The sequence below is a fragment of the Suricata suricatta genome, chromosome 8 (genome assembly GCF_006229205.1).
Source record: "Suricata suricatta isolate VVHF042 chromosome 8, meerkat_22Aug2017_6uvM2_HiC, whole genome shotgun sequence".
In the NCBI taxonomy this organism is placed as follows: Eukaryota; Metazoa; Chordata; class Mammalia; order Carnivora; family Herpestidae; genus Suricata; species Suricata suricatta.
In genome coordinates, this window is record NC_043707.1 from 43,774,635 (window position 1) to 43,798,550 (window position 23,916).

The 23,916-nt window shown below is 45.4% G+C and overlaps 1 protein-coding gene across 1 annotated transcript in view; it reads left to right on the top strand.

The window, feature by feature from the left end:
• Nucleotides 1-23,916, top strand: part of TBX15 (T-box transcription factor 15) — a 101,236-nt gene that overhangs the window by 76,360 nt on the left and 960 nt on the right. The window contains exon 7 of the mRNA XM_029948473.1: nucleotides 12,962-13,059. Coding sequence (XP_029804333.1) covers nucleotides 12,962-13,059 — 98 coding nt within the window. The remainder of the gene's footprint in view (nucleotides 1-12,961; nucleotides 13,060-23,916) is intronic.

The window sequence follows — 23,916 nt, forward strand, 5'->3', positions numbered from 1 at the left end:
AACTTTTTATATATTTAAAATAGATTCATATTTCTAGAAATTTTTATTTATCTGCAAAGTTCTTGAGGTTACACCTATTGATTAAATTAAAATTTACTTGAACTTCTAGTTTGAAGATGACAGGATTGAGTAATGTGTTCTAGATCAAGAACTGGTTAGTGGTGTTGGCCACACTAGGATTCAGGCATAAGGACTCCCGGCCAAATGCTTTCCCGTTCAGCAAAGACCTTTGTCTTCACGAGTTAGCCTGTGAGGAATGCATACTCTTTCTGTCAGTTAGTTTATATTCCGGGTTCAGGTTGTGGAACTTGCCCGGGAGCTGTTTCCAGTTGCTTCCTTTTCAGAGCTCTGCATTCTAGACTTACTGAGGACCTTGCTGGCAAGGATGTGCTCTGAATAGAATCTGGCCTTTGATAAAGAAGCCTGTAGGGTATTTAAGATCTTTAGTTTAAGAGCCCTTGGCTGGATTTTGGGGGTTCTGTGAGTTCCCAGATACGAAAAGGAAAATTGTGTGTGGATGCGCAGATGTGCACTTTTCTTAAGAGAGGTCTATAGGTTTCTCCAGATTTTTGGAAGGTTCTGTCACCAAAATTTAAGAATTTCTGCTCTAGACACAGCTGGGGGGCAACCCTAATGACTTTGGTTATTTAACTACTATTTCTTTCTTTCCTTCTGTATCTCCAGTGGCCTTTAATATTCGTTTACTTTTGTCTTGGCACTCCAAAGGTTGTTCTGATTTCTTCTTTGCCTTTTACTCTTATTGGAGTCTTCGTTTTTCAGAGGCGTGACCTAAACAGAGAATTGGGATAGGCCGCATTGACCAGTGTTGGAGCTCTGCTCTGGGAATTAGAGCCACACTTTAATCTTGGGAATAAGACTATGTGTCTTGAAGCTTTTGCCTTGGTTAGTAAGTTGTGATGCCATCTTGGTTCAAGTCCTGAGGTTCTCCTGTCCCCTCACTGGGCTAGAAGGGAGATGGACCCATCATTTGGTCTTGGGCCTGGTCTGCTTTGGGACTCGTGAATGTCTCACTGCTCAGACAGACAGTTATTTGTTTGTCTTGCCTGGTGGGATACTTTTCTTTGTAAGGACTCCAGGAGGGCAGAGCCATGGCTCCTCATTAGCCCGTTTCAGTGCCTATTTATATATAATTTTCCTGGTAATGTGATTTTTCACTATGTCCTGTTAAAACCTGCAGGCTATTTTATTTTAAGTGATGTTAGTAATTATAGAAATTATTCGTGATTGAACACTCACTGTGTCCCATACCTTTTACTTACATTTTCTTTTAGTCTTTAAAATGGCCTGTATTTGGTATCTATTATGGGAAACTGAGGCTCAGAGATCTTAAGCAACTTCCTAGTGTCACACAGCAAAGCTGGAGCACCAAGTAACTCCCAGGCCCACCTGTGCACTCTGTGCTCTGTTGTGCTGACAGTTTAAACTTGACTTATTTTAACTTCAACAGGTATGGAGAATAGAACTCTTTGTTGAATGTCCAATAATGCATATTCATTCTCCGTCTGACTTCCCTGTGGCTTTGTCATCTGCTTGCTGTGCCTCCTGTAAATAAGGGGTTCCCTAAAGGACAGGAAGTCAGGTTGATCTTCCCTAGCAGGTGAAACCATGACATAATGACCCTGAAGCCCCCTGGCCCATGACAGAGCAGAGATGAATCATTCGGTATAGAAGCCATTTTTGTCCTCCTGTGCTCTGGGAAGCTAGATTAAAATAGACCTCTGGGGGCAAGCCCGGGCACCTTTGCATTTTCTCTTTAAAAACTCAAAATTACCTGATAATCAGACTTGGAATCTCACTACCTGCCTACAAGATCTGATAAGGACAAGGATGATTAATGTCATGTTGCAGATGGGAAAGACTGGTGAGGATAGAGAGGATTTTTATAACTCTTCTGGGATCTGGGGGTTCTGTGCGAACACCAGAATCCAGTCCATCACCTTCCAGCCGGTGCCTCACCTATTATCCTTCTTGTGCGAACAGAGTTCTTACAAATCTGTGATCTTCCCCATGCATTTTAGACATCAGTGACTCATACAGAGGAGCATGGTTTGAGGAGTTGCATATAAACGTACCCAAAACATACGGATTACATTTCCTTTAAAAACACATGGGCTTAAAAATTAAGAGGGGAAAGTGCTTGGCCAATGTTTTTTGGTTTTGCAGAACACAAAACATTTGTGGGATACTTTGGAGTTCCAGAATTTGCCAAACCTCAAACCAAAACACGTTTAGGTTTGTCGATCTCAATCTATCCCAGCGTGATCCAAAGGCTCAGAAAGGGAGGGGTGTAGAGGGAAGATGGGGAAGACACAGCACCCACCGCACTTTCTTCAAAGGCCTCTCCTGAGTCTCTCCCACCCTACCAGCCTCTCACTGCAGCGCCCTCTGAGTATGGCCAGGCGACTGCAGCGTCCTGAGCACAGAGAAGAACTGACCGAGCTGGGGGTGAGGATACTTATTTCCATCACTCATATATTTTTAAATGTTTCTTTATTTATTTTGAGAGAGAGAAAGAGAAAGAAAGAAATCATGAGCTGGGTAGGGGCAGAGACAGAGATTGAGAGAGAGAGAGAGAGAGAGAGAGAGAGACAGAGACAGAGAGAGAGAGAGAGAGAGAGAGAGAGAGAGAGAGAGAATACCAAGTATGCTCTGTGCTTTCAGTGCAGAGCCTGATGTGGGGCTTGAACCCACAAACCATGTGATCATGACCTGAGCAGAGATCAAGGATCATATGCTCAACCGACTGGGCCACCCAGGAGCCCCTCCTCATATTTTCATGTAAAGAGATATCATGGAGAATAGTCCTGGCTCCCTCTCTCCTTCCCATCACTGGGCACTGGAGTGCCCCATCTGATTGCTGAGTCTGGGAGAAGGAACTCTTGAGGACCTGCTAGCCTAGAGTGAGCGGGCATTCTGAGCCCTTGCTATCGGTGGTAGGTCCAGCAGAAAAAGCCCACCATTCTGGGCAATGGTCTCACTTCAGGGGAGTTCTAGCACAGTCCTTCAGCCTCCACACCTATGCCATAGTATCCAGACACCTTTATCAGTAATAAAGCTGGGATTTTAGTCTCCATTGCTTCAGCCTCCCTGTACTGTCTTGGACTTCATTCTGAATTCCAGTGAGGACAAGAGGTGACATTCATTGGGCCTTTCAGAACCCCACAGAAACCCCAGTGAGTCCACAGTTTCATCCCTGTGGTGGCACCATCACCAGAGCCTGTCCCAGTCCTCCCTGCTTCCTTAGGAAGTGCCATTCATGTGCTTCTGTGTGACGAGGTCACCCCTCCTCAAGCTGTACTTTGCATTCCCCTGTAATTGTGCCCCTGACTAGAAGTCTCCACCAGAAGTGGCGTGTGTGTTTGTGTGTTCACGTTGAGGGGAAGAGTGGTGGACGGGTGGTCCTTTTGGATGGAGACACTCGCAGATTTCACTTCCAGGCACTGTCTCTGCAATGTAAGGGCAATTGTGTTTACTTCTAAATTGTTCCTTCTTCTAGATTTCTCAGAAATTATGTGGCCCAACTCTGGCTTTGGGTAGGTTGGAGGAGATCCATGTGTGTTTACTTTTAATCAGGCCTAGCCCCAGGGCACGGTATCCAGAGTTACATCTGGGAGATTCCTCCTTCCAGGAGGAGACGTAACACTTCCTGTTCCTAGGAAGAACAGATCTCCTCAGCTTGATTAATTTATGTCTTGTGGTCTGTGTTCCTGGACTCTGTCCAGTGTTAGAATGTGAGTTCCATGGGACACCTGGGTGGCTCAGTCGGTTAAGCATCTGACTTTGGCTCAGGTCATGGTCTCATGGTTTGTGTGTTTGAGTCCTGTGTCAGGCTCTGTGCTGACAGCTCAGAGCCTGGAGCTTGCTTCAGATTCTGTGTCTCCCTCTCTCTCTCTGCCCCTCCTCTGCTTGCTGTCTCTCTCTCCCAAAAGTAAATATACATTAAAAAAAATTACAAGAAAAGAATGTGAGTTCCTTGAAAACTGGGACTGTACCTATGTCAGACAGTCTAGGCTATTTCCTACAGCACCAGGTACACAGAGTAAAATAATAATTGTTCATTTAATTACAAAGCAGCAAGGAGAGTTGATGAGTGGCAGAGATATTAAAAACCAGGAACTCTGGAGTGAGAAAACCTTACCCGAACCGAGGGTGAATCACATGGAACAGCAGTGGAGAGCTTAGTTTGGGACACGCATTAAGGGAAGGAAGGGTAAGTCTATAAATAGGCTCAGGTTGAAGACTGGGGGCAATGTTGATTCGAATTTGAGATGGATTGATGCTGTGGACACTGATTTAACCTCATCCTAGATCAGACATATATACCCTTCTGGCCATCAGAGCTGGCTCTGAACAGGGGGGACCTGCTTTTGCTAGTTTCACAGTTTGAGAGCTCAGGGAAGGAGCTCCAAAGACTGAGTCCAGGCAGAGTGAAGTTGAGAAAGGTCTCTCAGTAATGCATGGGGAGGTCACATTCCATCTTCATGGTTGGGCACTCCAGTGGACAGGGTCTTCCAAAGAGAAGACAAAGGTCACAGAGCTGAAGAGAACCAAATGTTTGCAGTGTGTCCCATGGTCAAGAAGTGGCCTTGGGAGGTACATCTGTCCACATGCCTGATGAACCCACTGTGCTCAGCTAGAGAGAGCGTTACAACTGCAAAGACCTTGCACTTTAAAGAGATAGCCAGAGGGGCACAAGGAATGGGGACTCCATAGGTCTCTCAGTCCCATCTAATGTGAAAGCCTCGTCTCTGCTAGGAGTGGCTGCCAAGATTTTACAGAAAGCCCAAGTCAGCTTGGGAAATTTTATACAATTCCCAGGGACTTCCTCCAAAGCAAACACATACATAAAAAGGAGAGGATTAAAATCATGATCCGTCTGGGGAGCGAAAGGTTCCATGAACTTGTCTTAAGAACGCCATGGAGTGCAAGACTCTGGGTTCTCTCAGTAACCTTCTTGCTATTTTTGACCTTGGGCTTTACCTTACTCCCAGCCTCCCTTGCATCTAAGACAACTGCCAGGGCGACTGTCCCATGTGATGTGGTTTCGCCCAGATACTCCCAGCTCGTATGATGTCCCAACAGCCACTGCTCTTGGTTCCACTGCTGTAGGTCCCCAGTGGAATGGCTCTTCTGCGGTCTAATCTAAACTTTTTCGAAGGGTATCTTTCTCTGTGGAGGCCACCCATGGGGGCTTCAACCATGACACTCAAATCCCACTTAGGAACTATGAGAAAGGAGCTGGAGGCAGGCCCCGTGTCATGGGGTGCTGGGTTCATTTGGTAACTGCCTTTAGTAGGTTGTCCCTCACTGAAAAAACAAGAGGGCCTGCAGGATGAGGCGTATGAGGCAATGTGAGTCGAAGCTGATTCTCAGCCAGCACTGCTGTTTGCTGGGACTGTGGCTGGTGGCTGTCCTTCTTGGTGCCTCGTGTCCCTTTACATAATGCTTCAGGGGAGAGTGATCTAAAAATGGAGCCATTAGCTGCATTACGGGAATGGATATATTTGCTTGCAGGAGGAGGATGCTTAATGAAGCTAATACTTAACCCAAAGGAAGGAATCTCCACTGATTGGAAGGGGGTAGATAGTTGAGAGTATAGGATTTTCCTGTGACCCCCTCCTCCCCATCCTCAGTAGCTGCTGTCCCAAGGCCATGTTCATAGAGTGAAGAATCATCTTCTCAGGCACAGACAGAAAACCCTATGAAGGTCCAGTCCTTTCTCACAAAGCCCAGCACAGACTCGGAGTGCCTCCAGTGAGCAGAAGTGAAAAGGAAGGAAAAGAAAGAGTCAGCCAGACACTAGCTCCAGGGCTAGGTCATCTGTGCTTAGATCTGAAAGAAACCATTTTTCTTTGTGAGTTGGAGAAGAGGTGTGCAGAGTGGGTCTCCATCAAAGTCTGTTTGAAGAATTTTCTGTTACAATCAAGTGTCTCCAATCTTGTCCACGCCCTGACCTACCTCTTAAGCCGAACATATGAAATTACTATATTTGTGGGTCAAAGAGGTAAAATATCAGCAATTTCATACTGTTCAACCTTGTATATTTATTTCTAGGAATGTGAATCATAAGTATACAATAATATTAGTAATAATCATTTCACATCATTATCGGGGTCCAGGGTTTCCCTTTTTAACTCCAAGTTGATTGGTATCGCTAGAGTGTTTCCCATTTTATGGATTGTAAAACTGAGTAGAATGAGGCACTAGCTTTCAGAATCCACAAGTCCAGCCAATGGCAGCATCCAGAGGGTGATGTCACTGTCCCCTGTTAGACACAGCTTGCCAGTCAGCAGACAGCATGGCTCTTGTCCCTCTCGGGGTCCCTGTTGCTCATGAAGGCTCACATAGCAAGCTTAGGGCCAGTGCACTGACCACTTGCCTTCTTTCAACCAGCATGACTTCCAAGTGTCTCCCTCACTTTCGATTTCTATATATTTGTTTGCTCTCCCTAGAGCCATTAACTGTGTTTTTCCAGCCAATCTCATCCTGCTCATTCCTGGCAATGTTACTGGCCCCTGTGGATTTTGCAGACTCTTTTGTTATCCCTGGCCTGGGTGCCATTTAGCAGATCTAAAGTAAGTAATCAGCACTGGACTACCCCTCGGGAACTGCAGCATCTGCAGTTCAAGGTAGCTGGCCCCGTACTAGACTCTGGTGGCAGCATCCAGCCAGACTCCCCCTCTTCTTCCAGGCCACGGCTGTTTATCACGTCCCCTGGCTTATGGTCGGTCTTCCAGCCAGTATTTAACATTTTTCTCTGCCTTGTTATTTGTTCTCTCTCCTCTGTCATGAACCTTTTCCACCATTGTCCTCTTGGCTACTTTGGTTTGCCAGAGAAAGTTGGCAGTTGTTTTATTATCTGTGGCTCTTGCCCAGAGATGGTGTCATCTAACAGAGTGACGTCTTTTTAATGGCTAACATATTGGAGTTTGAAATATCTGGAAGATAATGAGGCCTACGGAGGCTTGAGGGACACGTTCTCGGTCCCTTGAGGAGAGAATGAGAAATGGAATTAGGTAACCTGCAGGTCCCTCTGCATTCAATCCAGAACCAGAGGGCTGACACGGTTTTGGATTCCAGGGAAACAGGAATGTTTTCTCCGATTACAGGTCACAGCCTGAGCAGACGGTGGGGTTTTGTTTGCTTGAGTTAGACCAACGGTCCTCAAACTTTCATTGTTTTCTTCTCTTGTTTGGATGCATTTTGTCTTTGATCCATCTGCATTTAAAGTAACAATTAGGAGGGAGTAGTATCATGATCTCCATGTTATCGAGAGGGAGACTGAGGCAGGAAAGGGCTACAGAGCCTGGCCAAGAGTGCACTGATACATGTCAGGTTTGCAGTTTGAACCCAGGGACTCTGGCTCCGGAGCTCTTGGTCGTCTGAACCACTGTGCTAATCTGCGGCTCGTGTGATTACTAAATTGAAGTGTGACCATCCAGTCAAAGGCAAAGAAACTTACTCTTTTAGTTAGCCTGCTTTGTGTCATCTGGGATTTTTATTGTGCCCTCTGAGGCAGTGAAAGCTCCTTCTGGAATCCTGTTGCTACCCATTCAGACTCCATGTGGGGACAGGGTTCCCAAGCTGGGAATCACTTGGGAAGGAACAATTTTGACTCCGTTCTAAGCATCTGTCCATTGGACACCTGTTCTGCCACACCTCTGTAAGGCACATCAGTGCAACCAGTCAGCATGTAGATATACTTATGTTCCATTGAAAACCACATTTTGAATGATGGCATTGTTGTTGTTGTTGTTTCCAATTTGTAGACCTCTGCTGGTGGGTCTTTTAGAATATTCCTGGACAACAAATAACGTAGGAGCCAATTCCAGATCCAGGAAAGAAGGAGGTGTGGAAGGTTTGCTCTCACCTTCGTGGATTGAAGGATAGTCTAAGAAAAAGGACTAGAAAGTTGAGACATAGTAATTAGATTGGAAAGAGCAGTATATTCTGGTTTTGTGTCTTTTCAAATGCTGGAACAGGAAGAGAGAGTAACAAAGACCCCACGTGCAGCACCACCCACAGGATAAAATCCAGGCACCTAACATGGCATAAATATCCGCGGTGTCCGCCCCAGCATCTCATCTGCACCTGGAGCTTCGGTCACTCTGAGCTGTTTTCAGTTCCCAGAACGTGCCTTCTCTTCCATACCTCCAAGGCTTTGCATATACTGTTCACTTTCCTCGGAGAGTTCTTTCTGCCTCTTGTCTGTGTGGGAAACTGCCAAGTAACCTTTAATATGAAGCTGAAGTAGCTTCCTATTGTGGAATGCTCTGGAATTTTCCAGGTGTAGGAAGTACTTCTTGCTCGGTGCTCCCTGGCATCTCCTCCATATCTTCAGTGTAGCACTGATCACACAGGTCAGAATTAGTCATTTACATGGTGTTCTCTCTTTCTTCTAAGTTTACTTATTTATTTTGAGACAGCACACATGAGCAAGGGAGGGGCAGAGGGAGAGAGAAGATCCCAAGCAGGCTCCACGCTGTCATTGTGGGGCTGGAATCCACGGACTGTGAGATCATGACCTGAGCCCAAATCAAGAGTCAGATGCTTAACTGACTGATCCACACAGGCGCCCCTGCACGCTGTTCTTTTTGTTAAGCAGGACACTCTAAAATTACAGTAAGGACCCTGTGCTCTTTTTTGTCTTTAAATCTTCTGAACCTGGCGTATTTACTGGTTGGAAAACTTCTTTCTGATTTCAAAACCCCATCTTCGTAGTTCTTGACTGTCTGTTACTGAAAGATGGCCGATGGCCTTATCAATCCTTAGCTTATGTTCCCTTTGTCACCAGAATCACCAGCAAATAGTTTAGGGAAGAGTTAAAAGTCAGAACTATAGAAACAGTAAATAGAAGAATCATAAAAAGCAATCTGTCTCTAAACACAAATAAAAAACAGTATGCATCAATGTGCTACCTAATAGGTTCATGAATGTAGTTATAATTGTTGTTATAACTGTCAAATATTTGCTGAACTTCAAAGAGGGGCAATGCCACATTTTATTTTTAATGAAAGTTTGGAAGAATAATTCTTTGTGGTCTGGCTATTTTTTTTTTCACATCAGTTGATCTCGAGGCATCATCAATTTGCAAAAGAGGTCTTTGGCTTGCTTTCTCTCCTTCCTTTTCTCCCTCTTCTTGAGCACATTCTATTGGTTTGGCCAGTGAGCAGACTGAAAAGTCTGAAGTGAAGAGGCCTGGAAGTCAGAGAGATGATTCTAGCCAAAGCACTGAACAAAGAGGGTTAGATATGGCCTCTCTTGTCACTGGAGCAAACAGGGAAAAGTAAGCAAGAGGGAGGCACTTGCCAACATGATCCTCTCTGATTGGAAACCTCAGACATGACATCAGGTCTCTGGTGAGCAACAGACCCAGAGAGGCCCACCATGTGGAACATGTTAATGACATGAGGTTACCTAAGACTGATTTTTTTTTACTCTGTTAGACAATGAATCCACTTTTAAGAACCTTAAGATAAAATTTTACAAAACCAGCGTATAATGGTGATGAATCAGTAAACAATGTGTTGTGCACGATAAACTTTGAATAGACATCCAAGTGGCTGAAGATGTTAATGGGTAGTTGGCAAAGATTTTTGTAAGAGAAGATGAGGGTAGAAATGACTGACCCCTGAGACGGGACTCAGGCTGTTGCAGGTCAGAAATTCCGTGACTGGAACAGAAGAAACCAAAGGAAAAGTGAAACCCCTCTGGGACCTGAATCAAGAACGGCACAAACCGCTATGGAAACAAGTCCCAAGCCTCCAATACTAAAAGGAGTCCTTTTGTCTTGAGAGTCCTGATTTTCCATCAAGTTGTTTTTCTAAGCTTTAGGCTGGCTAAAGTTCATGAAACAATGGCTCAGGAATAAAACATAGGGTGAAAACTTCCTCCTTTACTTATGAATTTAGAACGTGTACATTGAGATCTTCCCAGGCAGCAGGCATCATCCCAAGCACTGGGACACAGAGAAACATGGGATCCAAAGTAGACGTGCTAGTGGTCGAGAGGGACGGGTTACCTGGAAAGTATCTTGCCATGGCCCATCTCCAGAGCCTGATACACAGAACTAGTACTTTCTAACAACTCTATCTGTCCAGTGAAGCTTAATGGAGTTTGAGGACAAATAAGATGCAGCATACAGTAAACAAATAGGATTAATTTTTCTAAAAGAAGATATGCTTTGAAATTATAAATAGATTCAGGAGGTATATAGGGTAATTCTAGGAGGGATGGATCCACACCAGAGTGGGGGGAGGGCTGTGTGGTCTTAGTCATTGTTTTTCAGTAGTCATAACCCCTCCCCCACCACCCCATCATCAAAATGAATCTTGTGATTGACCCCTGGACTGGATGGGCCATGGCTCTGTCCATATGTGGCATCTTGTACATTCTTAAGAGCTAAGGAAAGTCTTCCTGATGGGGATGTGGAAATTGGCATGGTCGCCATTTATTCATTGGTAATGGAACCAGAGGGTAAAAGTCACAGCAGAAATTTCAGCCCAGCATCAGAAAGAATGTTTTAACATCTGTTAGAAAACTGAGTATTTCCTGGGAAATACTCCAACCAAGGCTGAATAGCCATCCATGATGGCATCACAGGAAGTAGAAGTAGGTGATACCTAGGAACTTTCCCAATTTTTTTTATTAACAAAAATTCTTTTAATGTTTATTCCTGAGAGAGAGAGAGAGAGAGAGAGACAGACAGACAGACAGACAGAGCATGAGTAGGGAAGGTGCAGAGAAAGAGAGTGAGACATAGAATCCAGAGAAGGCTCCAGGCTCTGAGCTATCAGCACAGAGTCTGATACAGGGCTTGAACTCACAAACTGCAAGATCATGACCTGAGCCAAAGTTGGACGCTTAGCCGACTGAGCCACCCAGGTGCCCCAGCTTCCACAATTTTTAAACCTATTGACTCCATGACTCAGTCTTTCAGTTGGACTTTAGATTTGGACAGATGGGCAAATGGCCACTATCCTACATAGAGTGGACTGCTTAAATAAAATCATGGATACCTTTGCCATAGTCTCTTTGCCTGTTGTGAAAATGAAATCAAAGTTTTTCTTTTCTATTTCTTTAATAAATACAATGTGTTATTGTTACTTCAGTCTTCTGCCACTTTATTAGGAAATGAGAAAGGACAGTTCTTTGTCCTTGAGCTACTATTTTGCCCCTCGTTAGCACATGTTCCTGGGAAGAATGAATTGGAGGTGGAAAACAAAGGCCTTGCCATTTGCAGTGTGCCTGCTGTGCCATTAGAGGGAATCCTCAGATGTTCTGGCGCGTGGCCAGCATTCCACATCAAGGCAGTGAGATCTAGACCCCGCCTATCTCTTCCGTATCATCATCAAAGCTCGGCATGCCTTTATCTGCCTATCCCCTTATTATTGTGAACTCCCGAATTGCCTGGACTCTCTCTCTCCACAAATAGTTTCATGTACTGTATTCAGCATTGATGTAGGTGACTATGTGGACATGTCTTCTATTCCTACTTTTAACAGATTAACAGCTAATAAACACCATGCAACACCCTCTCTTCTCAACCTCTTCTAAAAATACAGAGTTTGATTTGCCAACATTGGTGTATTTAAAGCCTCCAAGATTCCAGGGAAGACTTTAGAAAGTGAACTGTGCAAGTAAGGCCCGTTCAGAGAGGAGATTTTCCAACACAAAGAGCCCATCAGTGTATCAGCAGCTCATCTGAGAAGAACCTCAGGGGATCTTACAGTCATTTATAAGGAGAGGATAGTTGTTCTCACTTAAAATAAAACTTCTCACTCTATTCTTGGTCTGCAGGACTGAAGAGAACTCTGGAAATGTATTGCCTAGGGAGCAGTATGTTTTCATCTCAAGAGGGAAAGCTTGTCTTTTCCAGGAAGGGATGCCATGTTACTGCCAGTAACTTTGCAATGAAAGGACTATGTCGCCCCCTTTTCTCTACCCTTCTTGTCCTGCCTTCCCCATAGTCCCGAACTTCCCTTCCCTCCACTTAGATAGAAGTGAAGCAAGTAGTTTTAAAGAAAAGTCAATCACCAGAAGCTGTGTTCAAAGCTTTAAATGAAGCCCCAACCAGTTCTGAGGACACGGGATCTCAGCAGGAATATGTCTTGAGATAACTTGGATGGTTATGTTGAAATGCTGTCCATCAGAACCTCATATATACGACAGAGAGAGAATTTACTGAAGGGTGAAGTAGGCACTGTGTGCGTATTTCAATTAACAGAACTGCCAGTGTCCATGAAACAGAAGCCTAATATATTTGTGAAATACTCGATGTTTCCTGAAGTCTGACTGTCTCAAGTAAATGACCCTCAACGACCAGTCTGATTATTAGATTATAAAATACAGATAAATATTTACAGAAATGTATTGGCCTTTTTGCTTGAGGTATAATTTCTGGGACCAAACCCTTTCTTTGCCTTCAGAGGGGTGTTTTTTGGTGCAACAGAAACAAGTATATTTGCCCTGCTTGCCTCTGATGATTTCAGATGACTTAATAGCCACAGCGATTTGACAGTTTTCACTGACTCCACATACTCACTGATAGACTTGGCACAGTCTGTCAGTGCACTGTGATTATGATAATGACATTGTGCTAGGGAAACAGTCAGTGCTACTCTCTGTTCAATTCCATTCGTGATATTAGTGACCGTGACCTTTAACAATTAGGTTTTTTTTTTCATGCGGACCAGACCCCCTTTGAAGAAAGCTCAGAGTAAAAGTCCATCATAGTTATGACTTACTCGCAAATAATCTGAATTAGGCTAATTTCTTTCTTTCGCATTTCAGTGTCATCTGTACCTTGTACTCTTCCAGACTGATTTCCCCCCAGTGGTGCTATCTCTCAGTGCCCCTGTCTATACTATTTGTCAGACAAACCACCTCAGATTTTTCTTGGCATTATTGACAGTCCCTTTGTTGGCTCTTCTCTATGCAGAACCGGACTGGAAGCCATCATGGAGACTTATGCGTTCTGGAGACCCCCTGTGCGCACACTCACCTTTGAGGATTTCACCACCATGCAAAAGCAGCAAGGTAAAGTCATGAGGCAGAGCCTCTGTTTGGCGATAGTGCTGGGGAGAGAGGGGGAGCAGAACTGAATATAGCACATCTGGCCCCACGCCAAGCCATGAGTTAACACTCGTTCTTCTAGGACGAAGAGTACTTGGTAGCTCCGTAAATAACCAGAGCATAACCACTTGTGCAAACAAGCCCGTTCCAGAGACAGCTCTCTGTCCCCCTTCCTAAAGGCAGGATTATGGTCGTGATTACGATGGTGGTGAAATTATTTCTGTCCCTGAGCATTCACATAGCCCTTGGTATTCGGAGACATCTTCACAAGCCCTTGGTATTCGAAGACAACTTCATTTATTCTCCATGGCAGCCTTATCAGTTTTCTTATTCTAGTTTTGTAGATGAGATAAAACGTGGCCTGAATAATGGGAATGAATTGCTCACGTCTGACAGTGAGGGGGCTGCAAGCCCGTGAAGCTTGACTTGTGTTCCCTCCTGTGTTCACTTACACGGAACAACACCTGTCTCAGGGTGCTGGGCTGGCCGGACTTCCTTGCACGGCTTTGTGCTCTGGAGTGTCAGATGCTTTATGAGCCTCCCTGTCCAACCTCCTCCCGTCCCAGAGGGGCACCCGTCAAAATTACAAAGCTTATTTGGTTCTGTCGCATGGCTACCATTAATAGAACCCTAAGTTTTGAAATTGTGGCTCTGCCAGGTGGGAGACCCTTCTAGGACTTGATACCACATTACATCACATCCCCTCCCAGGGGAGCTTCTGGAGGCTTGCACACTAAGGTTTTGTAACCTAAATTATTGAGCTCTCTCAAGTTGTGAGATAAAGTGATCGAAAGCATAAGATCTGGGGTCAGACCACTTGGATTAGGCTCTTCCTAGCTTTGTGACCTTGGCCAAGTCCCCGATCCTTTCTGACACATAGTTTCCTCATGTGCAAAATGGAAGAATAGGAGAGAATTTTTGTGAGGATTAAATGAGACCATGGAAACAGAGGGAGCACTCAGGACATGCTAGCTCTTGTGGTGATGGTGGTCATCATCGCCACCATCTCTACCCCTCTCTGTCCTTGTACATGGGTACCTGAGCCGCAGGTGCATCAGGGACAAGAGATACTGTCTTTCCGATGAGTCATTATTTAAAACATGATTGGACCATTCACCCTCACAGGGATCTGGTGAGGCAAGTGATACAGAGTTTCCATCTCTCTTTCTCTCTCTCTCTTTTATAAATGGAGGAGAAATGGAAGCCCTCTGCATGAAGCAGCCTGCTTCTCATAATCCTCCGAGGCAAGAGAGTCAGTACATCTTCAGGGTGTTGCTATTGCTTTAAGGCTGTCATGGCCCTTACGAGGCAGTGGTATTCTGACAGTTGGGAAATCTGGGTCTCCATCTTAGATGGCCGCTAACTCTCTATTACCCTTGGGCAAGTTACTTCTAGAGGATCTATTTTCCTCACCTACCAAAGAAGGGTAGTTTTTTGTGAGATCATTTATGTAAGCCTGCTTCATAAAGGAATGTGTGTCATTTTCATGCAAAGACACTTACTACTTGATCCTGTTTAATTCTGAGGTGGCTCCTTGCTTCACTGCCCTTGCTTTCCTCGTTAATTTCCCAAGCTCTAGCTAAGCAAGACTATATCGTGGAGGCTGTGAGAACGTTGGCAGGGATATTGCCAGTTCCTGAGAGCAGGTGGTGGTGCTGACATTGTGTTCACTGCTGTGTTCTTGAGAACTGTCTTAGGGCCTGGCACCCAGGAAGTACCTGGTGAACAATGCCAAATGAGGTCACTTGGTGGCACTGTGGCTCAGGTAGGCAGGGTCACTGTCTGATACACGTGCTTGGCACACAACCATCTGATCTGTGTGTAGACGTGGATGTGGAGTGACGGCTGGGGTTGGCGACCTGTATTTTAGCAGCACGTGGGACCATTAGGCAGGCGCAGGCACAGGGAACTGCTGTGTACCATGGCCAGTTTCACTCTGTTTCTACTGAAAAATTATCTATATGATGAATTTATTGTTCTCACTTGGAAAACAATGGTTTAGGAGAAACTAGACTTTCGAAGCAAAATGTCACACTTATTTAGTGAGTCTATTTTTTTATTGGTTGGGGGGGATGAACTTGGAATTATTGGATACATATGGTAGTGGGATGGGGCTAGAGGAAAAGCCAAAATTCTATTCAATTGTTTAATTGGAATCCATTTTTGAACTATACACTGAACTTGATCCAGATTCTTGTTATTTAAAAATATGTGGCTTGGTTTCTTGACGTTAATAAAGGACGTAAAAGAGACAACATTCACTCCCTCCTCCCTTAAGAACTAAGAGTTCCAGTAGCCCTGGACAGTGTCACTCATGAGATGAAGACACGAGACATCGCCATCTGTGTTGAACTGTCTCATGTCTTACAAGCAGTAGAGCATGGTGAGCTTCTGGGGGAAACTTCCGTGGAGGCTGAGCTGGTAGTAATTTCCTTTTGGTGAAGAGAGTATTGGTCATGTGGACACAAGACTGAAGCTCCACGTAATGACTGACTTACCTGGGTCCATATAATCACTGCTTCAGTCACACAAAAATGTGGCATGTCAGATACGTGGCCCTAAGGCTGTTTGCTGGGCTGCTTCTGCTGGCGGCTAGACTCTTCTGTGGGAATGAGGTTAAGGATGCTTTTCTCATCCCATCCTTGCTGTCATTCTTATTTTCCTTTAAATCTTCTTAATGTTTCTTTATTTTTGAAAGAGGGGGGGGGGAGAGATCCAAATTCGAATCTGAACCAGGCTCCAGGCTCTGAGCTTTCAGCACAGAACCCAATGTGGGACCAGAACCCGCAAACTGTGAGATCATGACCTGAGCCAAAGTCAGATGCTTAACTGACTGAGCCTCCCAGGTGCTCTTATTACTCTTTAACTATGACCCATTTGTTGATAAAATTTCAAGGAAAACCCTGAGCTGAATGTTGAATTAGCCACCGTTTTGCAAAACTCCAAATCCTTCTATTAAAAAAATACACTGAATGTGTATTCTATATAGGTGTTTTCTCCTACAGAGAAGAATGCATGGGATTCATTATCCTCTCTGCCTTTTACACAGAGAGAAACTGAGGCACAGAGCAGTCCGCTAATATATCTGTTGGTAAATGGTGCAGAACTGAGTGGAGGATTCCAAAGTACATCTGCATCTTGACAGGGCAGTTTCCTCTCCATCAGACCACATCTGACTTCTGCATTCTTACTTAACTAGAGCTTTTATTTTCCACATTTTTTTAGTTCACACTTCCAATTGATGTTTTTTTTTTCCCCAATACCTTGAGCATTAACTGTAAATAGGCCAATATTTTCTTTTTATGAAGTCAAGTGTGTGTTCTTACCTTTGTATGTCTTCATTTAGAATCAGCAAGGGAGTTTATAGGTTTGGAGAGTCTGGAGATAGGAATTCCATTTCAGGAGTGGCTTCTGCCTGAACTGCTAGTGGCAGGGACAAAATGAACTAACCACGCAAATGATGCTTGGGGATGTTGACTGAGGCAACACAGATAGAGAAGAAAAAAGTAAGAGCCCAGGTCAGCTATGGCCAAGTGCCGTCCCGTTGTTCTGATGATATGTACAGTGGAGCTATTTGCATGGCCCAAACCGAAAGAGCTTCTGGGAGCACCTTGTACAAAAAAGGGACCATCTTGGACCAGTGACACCAGAGCTGGCAGTCCATCTCCATCTGTGGAAATAAGGAGACCTGCCATTTATGAAACTGTTCCTTCTCTTCAAATGGTAGCAGACATCACTAGATTTCAACACCATTGGGTCTTGCAGCTAAAAGGATGTGAGCATCTCTGTCAGCGCTGGGATTTTCATCCATCTGGTTTGTTAACATTTAGAGGTTGGTCCTGGAAAGGGATCAGATACTGAGACGTTCCAACCAGTAAAACCCAGAAAAGGGGGACAGTTCAAGGGACATCTTGTCTTTGAATTACTGTGCATCACTCTAATGATTCAGAGATAGCTACTTATGCAGATCTCATTTATCACAGAGATGAGGAAGGATGGCTGTGAGGAGTTCGTGACAAGGATTGGAGGGCGGTTCAGCTCAGTCCACTAAAACAGTTAGTGGTGACATATATTTTGTTTGGTCCCAAAGTCCTGATGCTCAGTGTCTCCAAAATCGAGTGCATGATTTACCTCAGAGACTTGGGGCCCTCTCCTGGGGAAGGACATCACTATGTACACGTCACCCTGGGTGTTTCCCTCCCTCCTTCCCCGCCATAGGTAGCCCCGATCTCCAAGTTCTGGAGTGTGGCCACGCCTCCAACCTCCCTTGCTACCACCCTGCTCTAGGCTCCCACCTGCCAGCAGCTGTGACCTGCATCTTTTTAAGTTTCAATCTGAGGGAAAGGGTTATGTGCCCCTCTTAAGGTTCCTAGCAAAATCTCTGGGTCTCATTGACTCAAATTGAGTCACCCCTGAGCCAATTACTGTGGCCAGGGGTGGGGAGTATGATGTATGGACCATCCAGCTCTTAGTCACACGCCTTCCCTGGAGGTAGGGGTGAAGGGCTGGGAGTGGGAGGGGAGGTGGCTCTCAGTGGGAAGCTGGGTACTGTGGCAAGGAGACAGAGCAGCTCTAGCTGGCAGTCACAATCCATGTGTACATGGCAGCAGGGAAGGCATTAAAACAAGTAGCAGAGAAAACAAACCAGTTCATGGAAAGTGACAAACAGGGCCAGCCCACCTAGACAGGACTAGGTGTGAAACAGGGCCTTCCAGGAAACAGAGAGCCTCAGAACCCAAAGGACCAATGTGAAAAATGCGAATTGGGTGAATATATTAAAAGTTACATTAGGGGTACCTGGGTGACTTGGTTAAGCATCCGACTTTGGCTCAGGTCATGATCTCACGGTTCGTGGGTTCGAGCCCCACATTGGGCTCTGTGCTGACAGCTCAGAGCCTGGAACCCGCTTCAGATTCTGTGTCTCCCTCTCTCTTTGCCCCTCTCCTATTTCAAAAATAAATAAACATTTTTAAAGAAGGAAGAAGTTTGGATCTATGTATATCTTTAAACTTTAGGGAGAAGGATGCATTGGGAGTCTTTCTAAGATTGAAACCACACAATTCTCATTAGCACTGCAATGTTTCACATTTGCATTTTAAGAAGGGCCCTCATTTCAATGAAGGGTAATTCCTTAGTAGGGAGGGGCAGAGTTGTGATCCTTAACTTTATGGCTTCTGGGTTTATTCCCTGGAATCAGTCCATAGGATGCTGGCATTTTACCTTTTCCCTGTTTGAATGGCTCCAAGGTGGCCATTCAGGGACACAGTGATTCCACATTCTTCAAGGCACACATGCCACCAAGTTACATGAGACAAGAGTCTGGCTTGTGGAACCAAGTAATTACATGGAAATGTATTCTTTACTAGCCCAGATGGGGTCTTGTTTTTACTGTTTTTCCATTTTTTCGGAGGAAAAAGTACAACAAAACAAGCCCAAAGGAAACTGTATGTGAAAGCCTCCATGTTACAATCTGGAAGTGATCAATTTGAAGATGCAGAAGTCAGCAGGTTTGGTATTCAGGATTTTCATGGTCCCATTTTACTTGTCTTCATGGTACACAAGTATATTCTAGGTTATTGTCCTCATGTGGAATCGCTGCTAGCCATGTATTCTTCTCGGTTATTTTGGCTGTGAGTCTTGAATATTGGAACAGGTTAATGTTGAATATGAATTTCAAGGAGTACCTCCTCACTTGGGTCCCTGGGTGAAACAAGATGCAGGGAGGTGGGGCGGGTGGGGGTTTGGTCCTGGAATACCAGAGAGTTTTCAGCTACTTAATCACCTCTCAGACGTGGATTAAGGCCTCCGAGGACAGTGGGAAAGACACCAACCTACCTATTTGTGTTCAATTCTGCTTGCTTGATCTGAGAATAGAGACACGGGGCATCGGATTTCCATTCTGGGCAGCGGTGAGGAGAGAAGGAAAGGTAGTTCAGAGAGGAGACAGAGCCAGTTTAGCCTTTGGGCGTACAGGCTTAGTGGGCCCCAAGTGGTCATGGGCCCAGTGCTCCATCATTCACAATCATGGAGGCACCCCCAGTCTGTGACATCCGGGTATCTAGCCATGTCTAGGCTCACCAGTGTTTGGGGAGGCTGAGGTGCTCAGCTCCATGGACAGAAGCCAACACCCAAGAGTCTCCTGATCAAGACCCAAATGTCCTAGGATTCCTTTCTCCTTCTTCCACTCCTTCTTCACTTACAGAAGGGAAGAGAAAAGGAAACAAATATTTAATGCCTTTGTGCACTTGGCATTATGAGTTACTTCGTCTGTTTCTCGAAACATCCCTACAAAGGGAGATACTCGAAATTCCATTTATGTCGACAGAGGCTAACTTGCAAGGTCCCATCATTAGTAAGACAGCCGGGCCATCCAAAACTCTCCAGTCCATGATCACCTGCTAAATAAAGTTTAAACCAAGACCCTCTGAGCATTCAGGAGCTGGCTGTTAGAGAGGGGTGAGGCAAGAACGCTATTCAAGGAAGGGAGGTATGATTTTCTTTGAGAGGCAGCTCTGACCCCCGGGGTTCAGCTTGGCCTGACTTCCCACTCTCCCTCTCTCTTCTGTGATGAGAGGCCTTGAGGTGGCCAAGTGTTGAAATGCACAGGGAGGCCAGCCTGCCTCCTTCTGCTTATTTAGCACTTGGCTGGCACTCCCGATCTTGTTTAACAGCCGACAAGCTATTAGATCATGAGAGTATCTCAGTATCTCGGTTTGCTTTTCTGCAAAATGAGTACCGCAGCCTTCTCGTTCTGTGTGGACTTTGAAAAATAGCTGTTATTTGTATTGAGTGCACTAAGTGCATAAGAGCATTTCTTCAAAGCGAGTGGAAGCAATGTGACCTTCTCTTGGACAGGCTTGCTCCCCGGCTTCAAACACTAGTTCACGTGGGGGCTCCCGCCCCCTGAAACTCAGCAGGCCACCAAGTTTCATTTCCAGTGAGTGTCATTTAAAAGCCAAAGCAAGCTGACTACAAACTTTTTAACATGTACCTCTCATCTGCTCAGCAGAAATCCCTGTAACTTGTTAATAGCTCCCTTCTTATTTTTTTGTAGTGAAACCAATTGAGGCCTTAAATCAGTACCATTCGTTCCATCGTGGGCCATCTGAGAAAACCATTTAGAGTTGTAAAAAGTCATCTGCTCCATCCTGCACTTCCTGCTGCAGGGCGAGGGCCAGTGCCTGATGGAGCAGACCCACAACAGGACAGTGCGGTGTGTCGAACAGAGGGTCTTTTCGGGGACCCCATAAACACCAGATCTGGGAGAGCAAGGACGGACTTTCAAAGAAAGGAGACCAGATACATATCCCGTAAAACACAAATCTCTTTACAGCTGGAGTCAAGTTTCTCCATTTGTGCCACAGTACTCACTGCGCCGCAGCTCATAGTGTTTCAGGTGGAAGAGGAGGCAAATGGGTGTAGGATGCCGCTTGTGGAAAATGAAATCTCTGAATTTTCCCGGCAGGCCCCGGCGGCTAGGCCACTCAATGGCCCCAAAACAAGAAGTGAGAGATGTTCTTCTTTGTGCTTCTCTGCTGTCCACTCCCCAAACTCCTTTATATTAAAAGGATTCTTTGAAAAGTTGTTATTGGCCAATCCCGCTTTTGTGTAAGCTTCATCCTCAGACACAGATAGAACTCTGACAAGGATAGAAAGTGAAGCCTATCAGTTTGAGATGCTCTTCACGGATGAGGAGCATGAGGAGGCAGCTCGCGTCGCCTGTGGTCATGAGCTGGGCGGAGGCCAGTGGACCTAGACTTAGTCTGGGTCTTCTCCCTGCCACAGGCAGTGGCTGGCTTCCTTCTCCCAGGGGTATTTACCATGTTGGCCTTACCTCAATTCGTGGAACAAAAATCTTTCCACCAACTCTCTGAAAGAAATTTAAGGCCTGAAGAAGAAACAAAGAAGGAGAGTTTCCTGAAATGACTCTAAAGTCAGCTACTGTTTGCCGCTCTACCTTGGAAGTTCATTGGGGGAAGTTTTTGTTTGACCAAAGAAGAGATGATAGTAGTTGGGTTTTGTAAACATTTAACTCTGACAAAACTGTTAACAGAGCTAAGTGTGTAGTTCCAGTCAATTCTACTGCCATATTTGTGCATGTAGGCTGAGGCTAAAAAATCAACTTTGGGTTTCTCTTTGAGGTATCTGCCTCTCCATTTACACATCGGGCCCTCCTTCCTGGCACATCGTGGATGGTTCCTCTGGATCTCAATGTCTCTGGAATCCTGCTGGCTTTCTTCACATTTCTCTCGCTGATAAAAACCTTATTCCTGTTCCTTTCCACTTAAAATGTCCTTTACCCTTTGATATCAGCTCAGGTTCCTCACACCAGGCTTGTGGGGGAAGCAGGGGCTCTCCAGCAACTCTGGGAACTTCCCAGCCTCATCCTGAGGGAGGGATTCCATCCTGGGAGGGTCTCTATGGAGGACACAGCGGCCCCCCCATAATGGAGTTCAAATGAAAGGTCCAGCATCCCCAGCCATCATCACTGCCGGTGGGTGAGGCAAGAAGTGGCTGGTACCCTGCTGCTTCCTACCCCTGGGAAAGGAGAGGTTTGGAAAGGCCATTTTGTGGCTTCTGAGAACACAGTTGAAGTTGGCCCTTCATCTGTTGGTGCGTCAGTCATGAATCCAGTTCTAATAGCCACACGTCAGAGGAGCAACTCTTTCAAATACCGATACAGGGACTTTAGGAGATGAAAGGGACCCGGGGTTCCTCCAACCCAAAGTATGGTCTCTCTACGAGCAAAGCAGCATTGGCCTTAGAAATGCACATTCTCGGGCCCTGCCCCAGACCTATAGAATCAGAAACTTGGGGTGGTGGCTGGGGAGAATCAGCCATCAATTTTAACAAGCCTTCCAGGTGATTCTCATGGCCCTTAAAGTCTAAGAATTGCGTTTCTGGGTACTTTGAGGTAAGGAATTTGGGTTCTGTCATTGGTTTTCACCCCCTGGCCGTATATTAGAATCCTTTGATTGTTGTTTACTTGGTCTGGGGAGGGATCCTAAAACTTAAAGCTCGTAGATTCTCCTAGCTCCTCCTAACTTATCCAGTTCCATCTCTCATCTTCTGGATAGAGAAACAAACCCAGAGAAGATAAGGGATGTGCTCAGGTGGGCTCGGGTGTTAGTGCGGTGGAGCTGTCAGGACGCAGACCTTCTAACTTTGTGACCTGTCTGAACTCTTGCCCTCACAAATACCCCAAAGCCGCAGACTGCATTTATAGTCATTGTTCCAGTCTCTGAGACTGGACAGACCCTGACGGAGGGAGACTAGCAGACCCTCTGGATTATAAGGACTTAGTTACAGGTTAGCTTTGCTTTCTGCTAACCTAGCTCTTCTGGTTGTCCTCATAATATCTGCCATATGACAGAACCTCAGCCCAGTGCCTCCCTTCCCACCAGCTGGGCTCCTCCAAGGAGCTCAGCCCTGCCAAGGCCTCAACCTTGACGGAGTGCCCCATTTCCTCTGTGGGGATGGCCCCGAGACTTGGTATGCTGTGCTTTGACTTGGAAGACTACATATGGCAAAGTCAGCAACAATCCCAGGTGAAAACACACATTTAATGTCTTTCTACTGAGAGTCCGGGCAGTTTCATGGATGGATTTTCATGCTGATTACCAGAGGTCTTACTGGAAAGTGAATTTGGTGGTGAGAAATGGCAAAGTGAATATTGGAAGGGCTTATTTTTTTTATAGAATTTTAATGTTTATATTTGAGACATAGAGAGACAGAGCATGAGCAGGGGAGGGGCAGAGAGAGAGAGAGAGAGAGAGAGGGAGACACAGAATCCGAAGCAGGCTCCAGGCTCTCAGCTAATTGTCAGCACAGAGCCAGATGTGGGGCTTGAACCTACGAACTATGAGATCATTACCTGAGCTGAAGTCAGAGGCTTAACTGACTGAGCCACCCAGGTACCCCAAGGGTTATTTTTTTTTAAACAGGACTGTGAAGGCATTTACACACAAAAACAGATGTTTAGTGTTCTTTTGTGTCACCTCTGTCTTTTTTGGAGAGAGAGAGAGTGTGTGTGTGTGTGTGCATGTGCACACGTGCTGATGTGTGTGTGAACAGATAGAATCGCTTAGGTCTGCTGAGTTGAGAGAAAGCTATGGTTCCGTACAAATCATCCCGTCTTACATGTTTTTTTAAAATGTTTTTATTATTATTATTATTATTATTAATAGTTTATTGTCAAATTGGTTTCCATGTAACATCCAGTACTTCTCTCCACAAGTGCCACCCCCCCCATGACCATCACCCCCTTCGCCTTCAGCCCTTGGCTCGTTTTCAGTATTCAATAGTCTCTCATGATTTGTGTCCCTTTCTCTCCCCAACTCTCTTTCCCCCTTCCTCTCCCCATGGTCCTCTGTTAGGTTTCTCCTGTTAGATCTATGAGTGCAAACATATGGTATCTGTCCTTCTCTGCCTGACTTATTTCGCTTAGCATGACACTTCGAGGTCCATCCACTTTCCTACAAATGGCCAGATTTCATTCTTTCTCATTGCCATGTAGTACTCCATTGTGTATATATACCACATCTTCTTGATCCATTCATCAGGTGATGGACATTTAGGCTCTTCCCATGATGTGGCTATTGTTGACAGTGCTGCTATGAACATTGGGGTACATGTGCTCCTATGCATCAGCATTTCTGTATCCCTTGGGTAAATCCTGAGCAGTGCTATTGCTGGGTCATAAGGGAGTTCTATGGATAGTTTTTTGAGGAATCTCCACACTGTTTTCCAGAGCGGCTGCACCAGTTTACATTGCCACCAACAGTGTAGGAGGGCGCCCGTCTCTCCACACCCTCGCCAGCA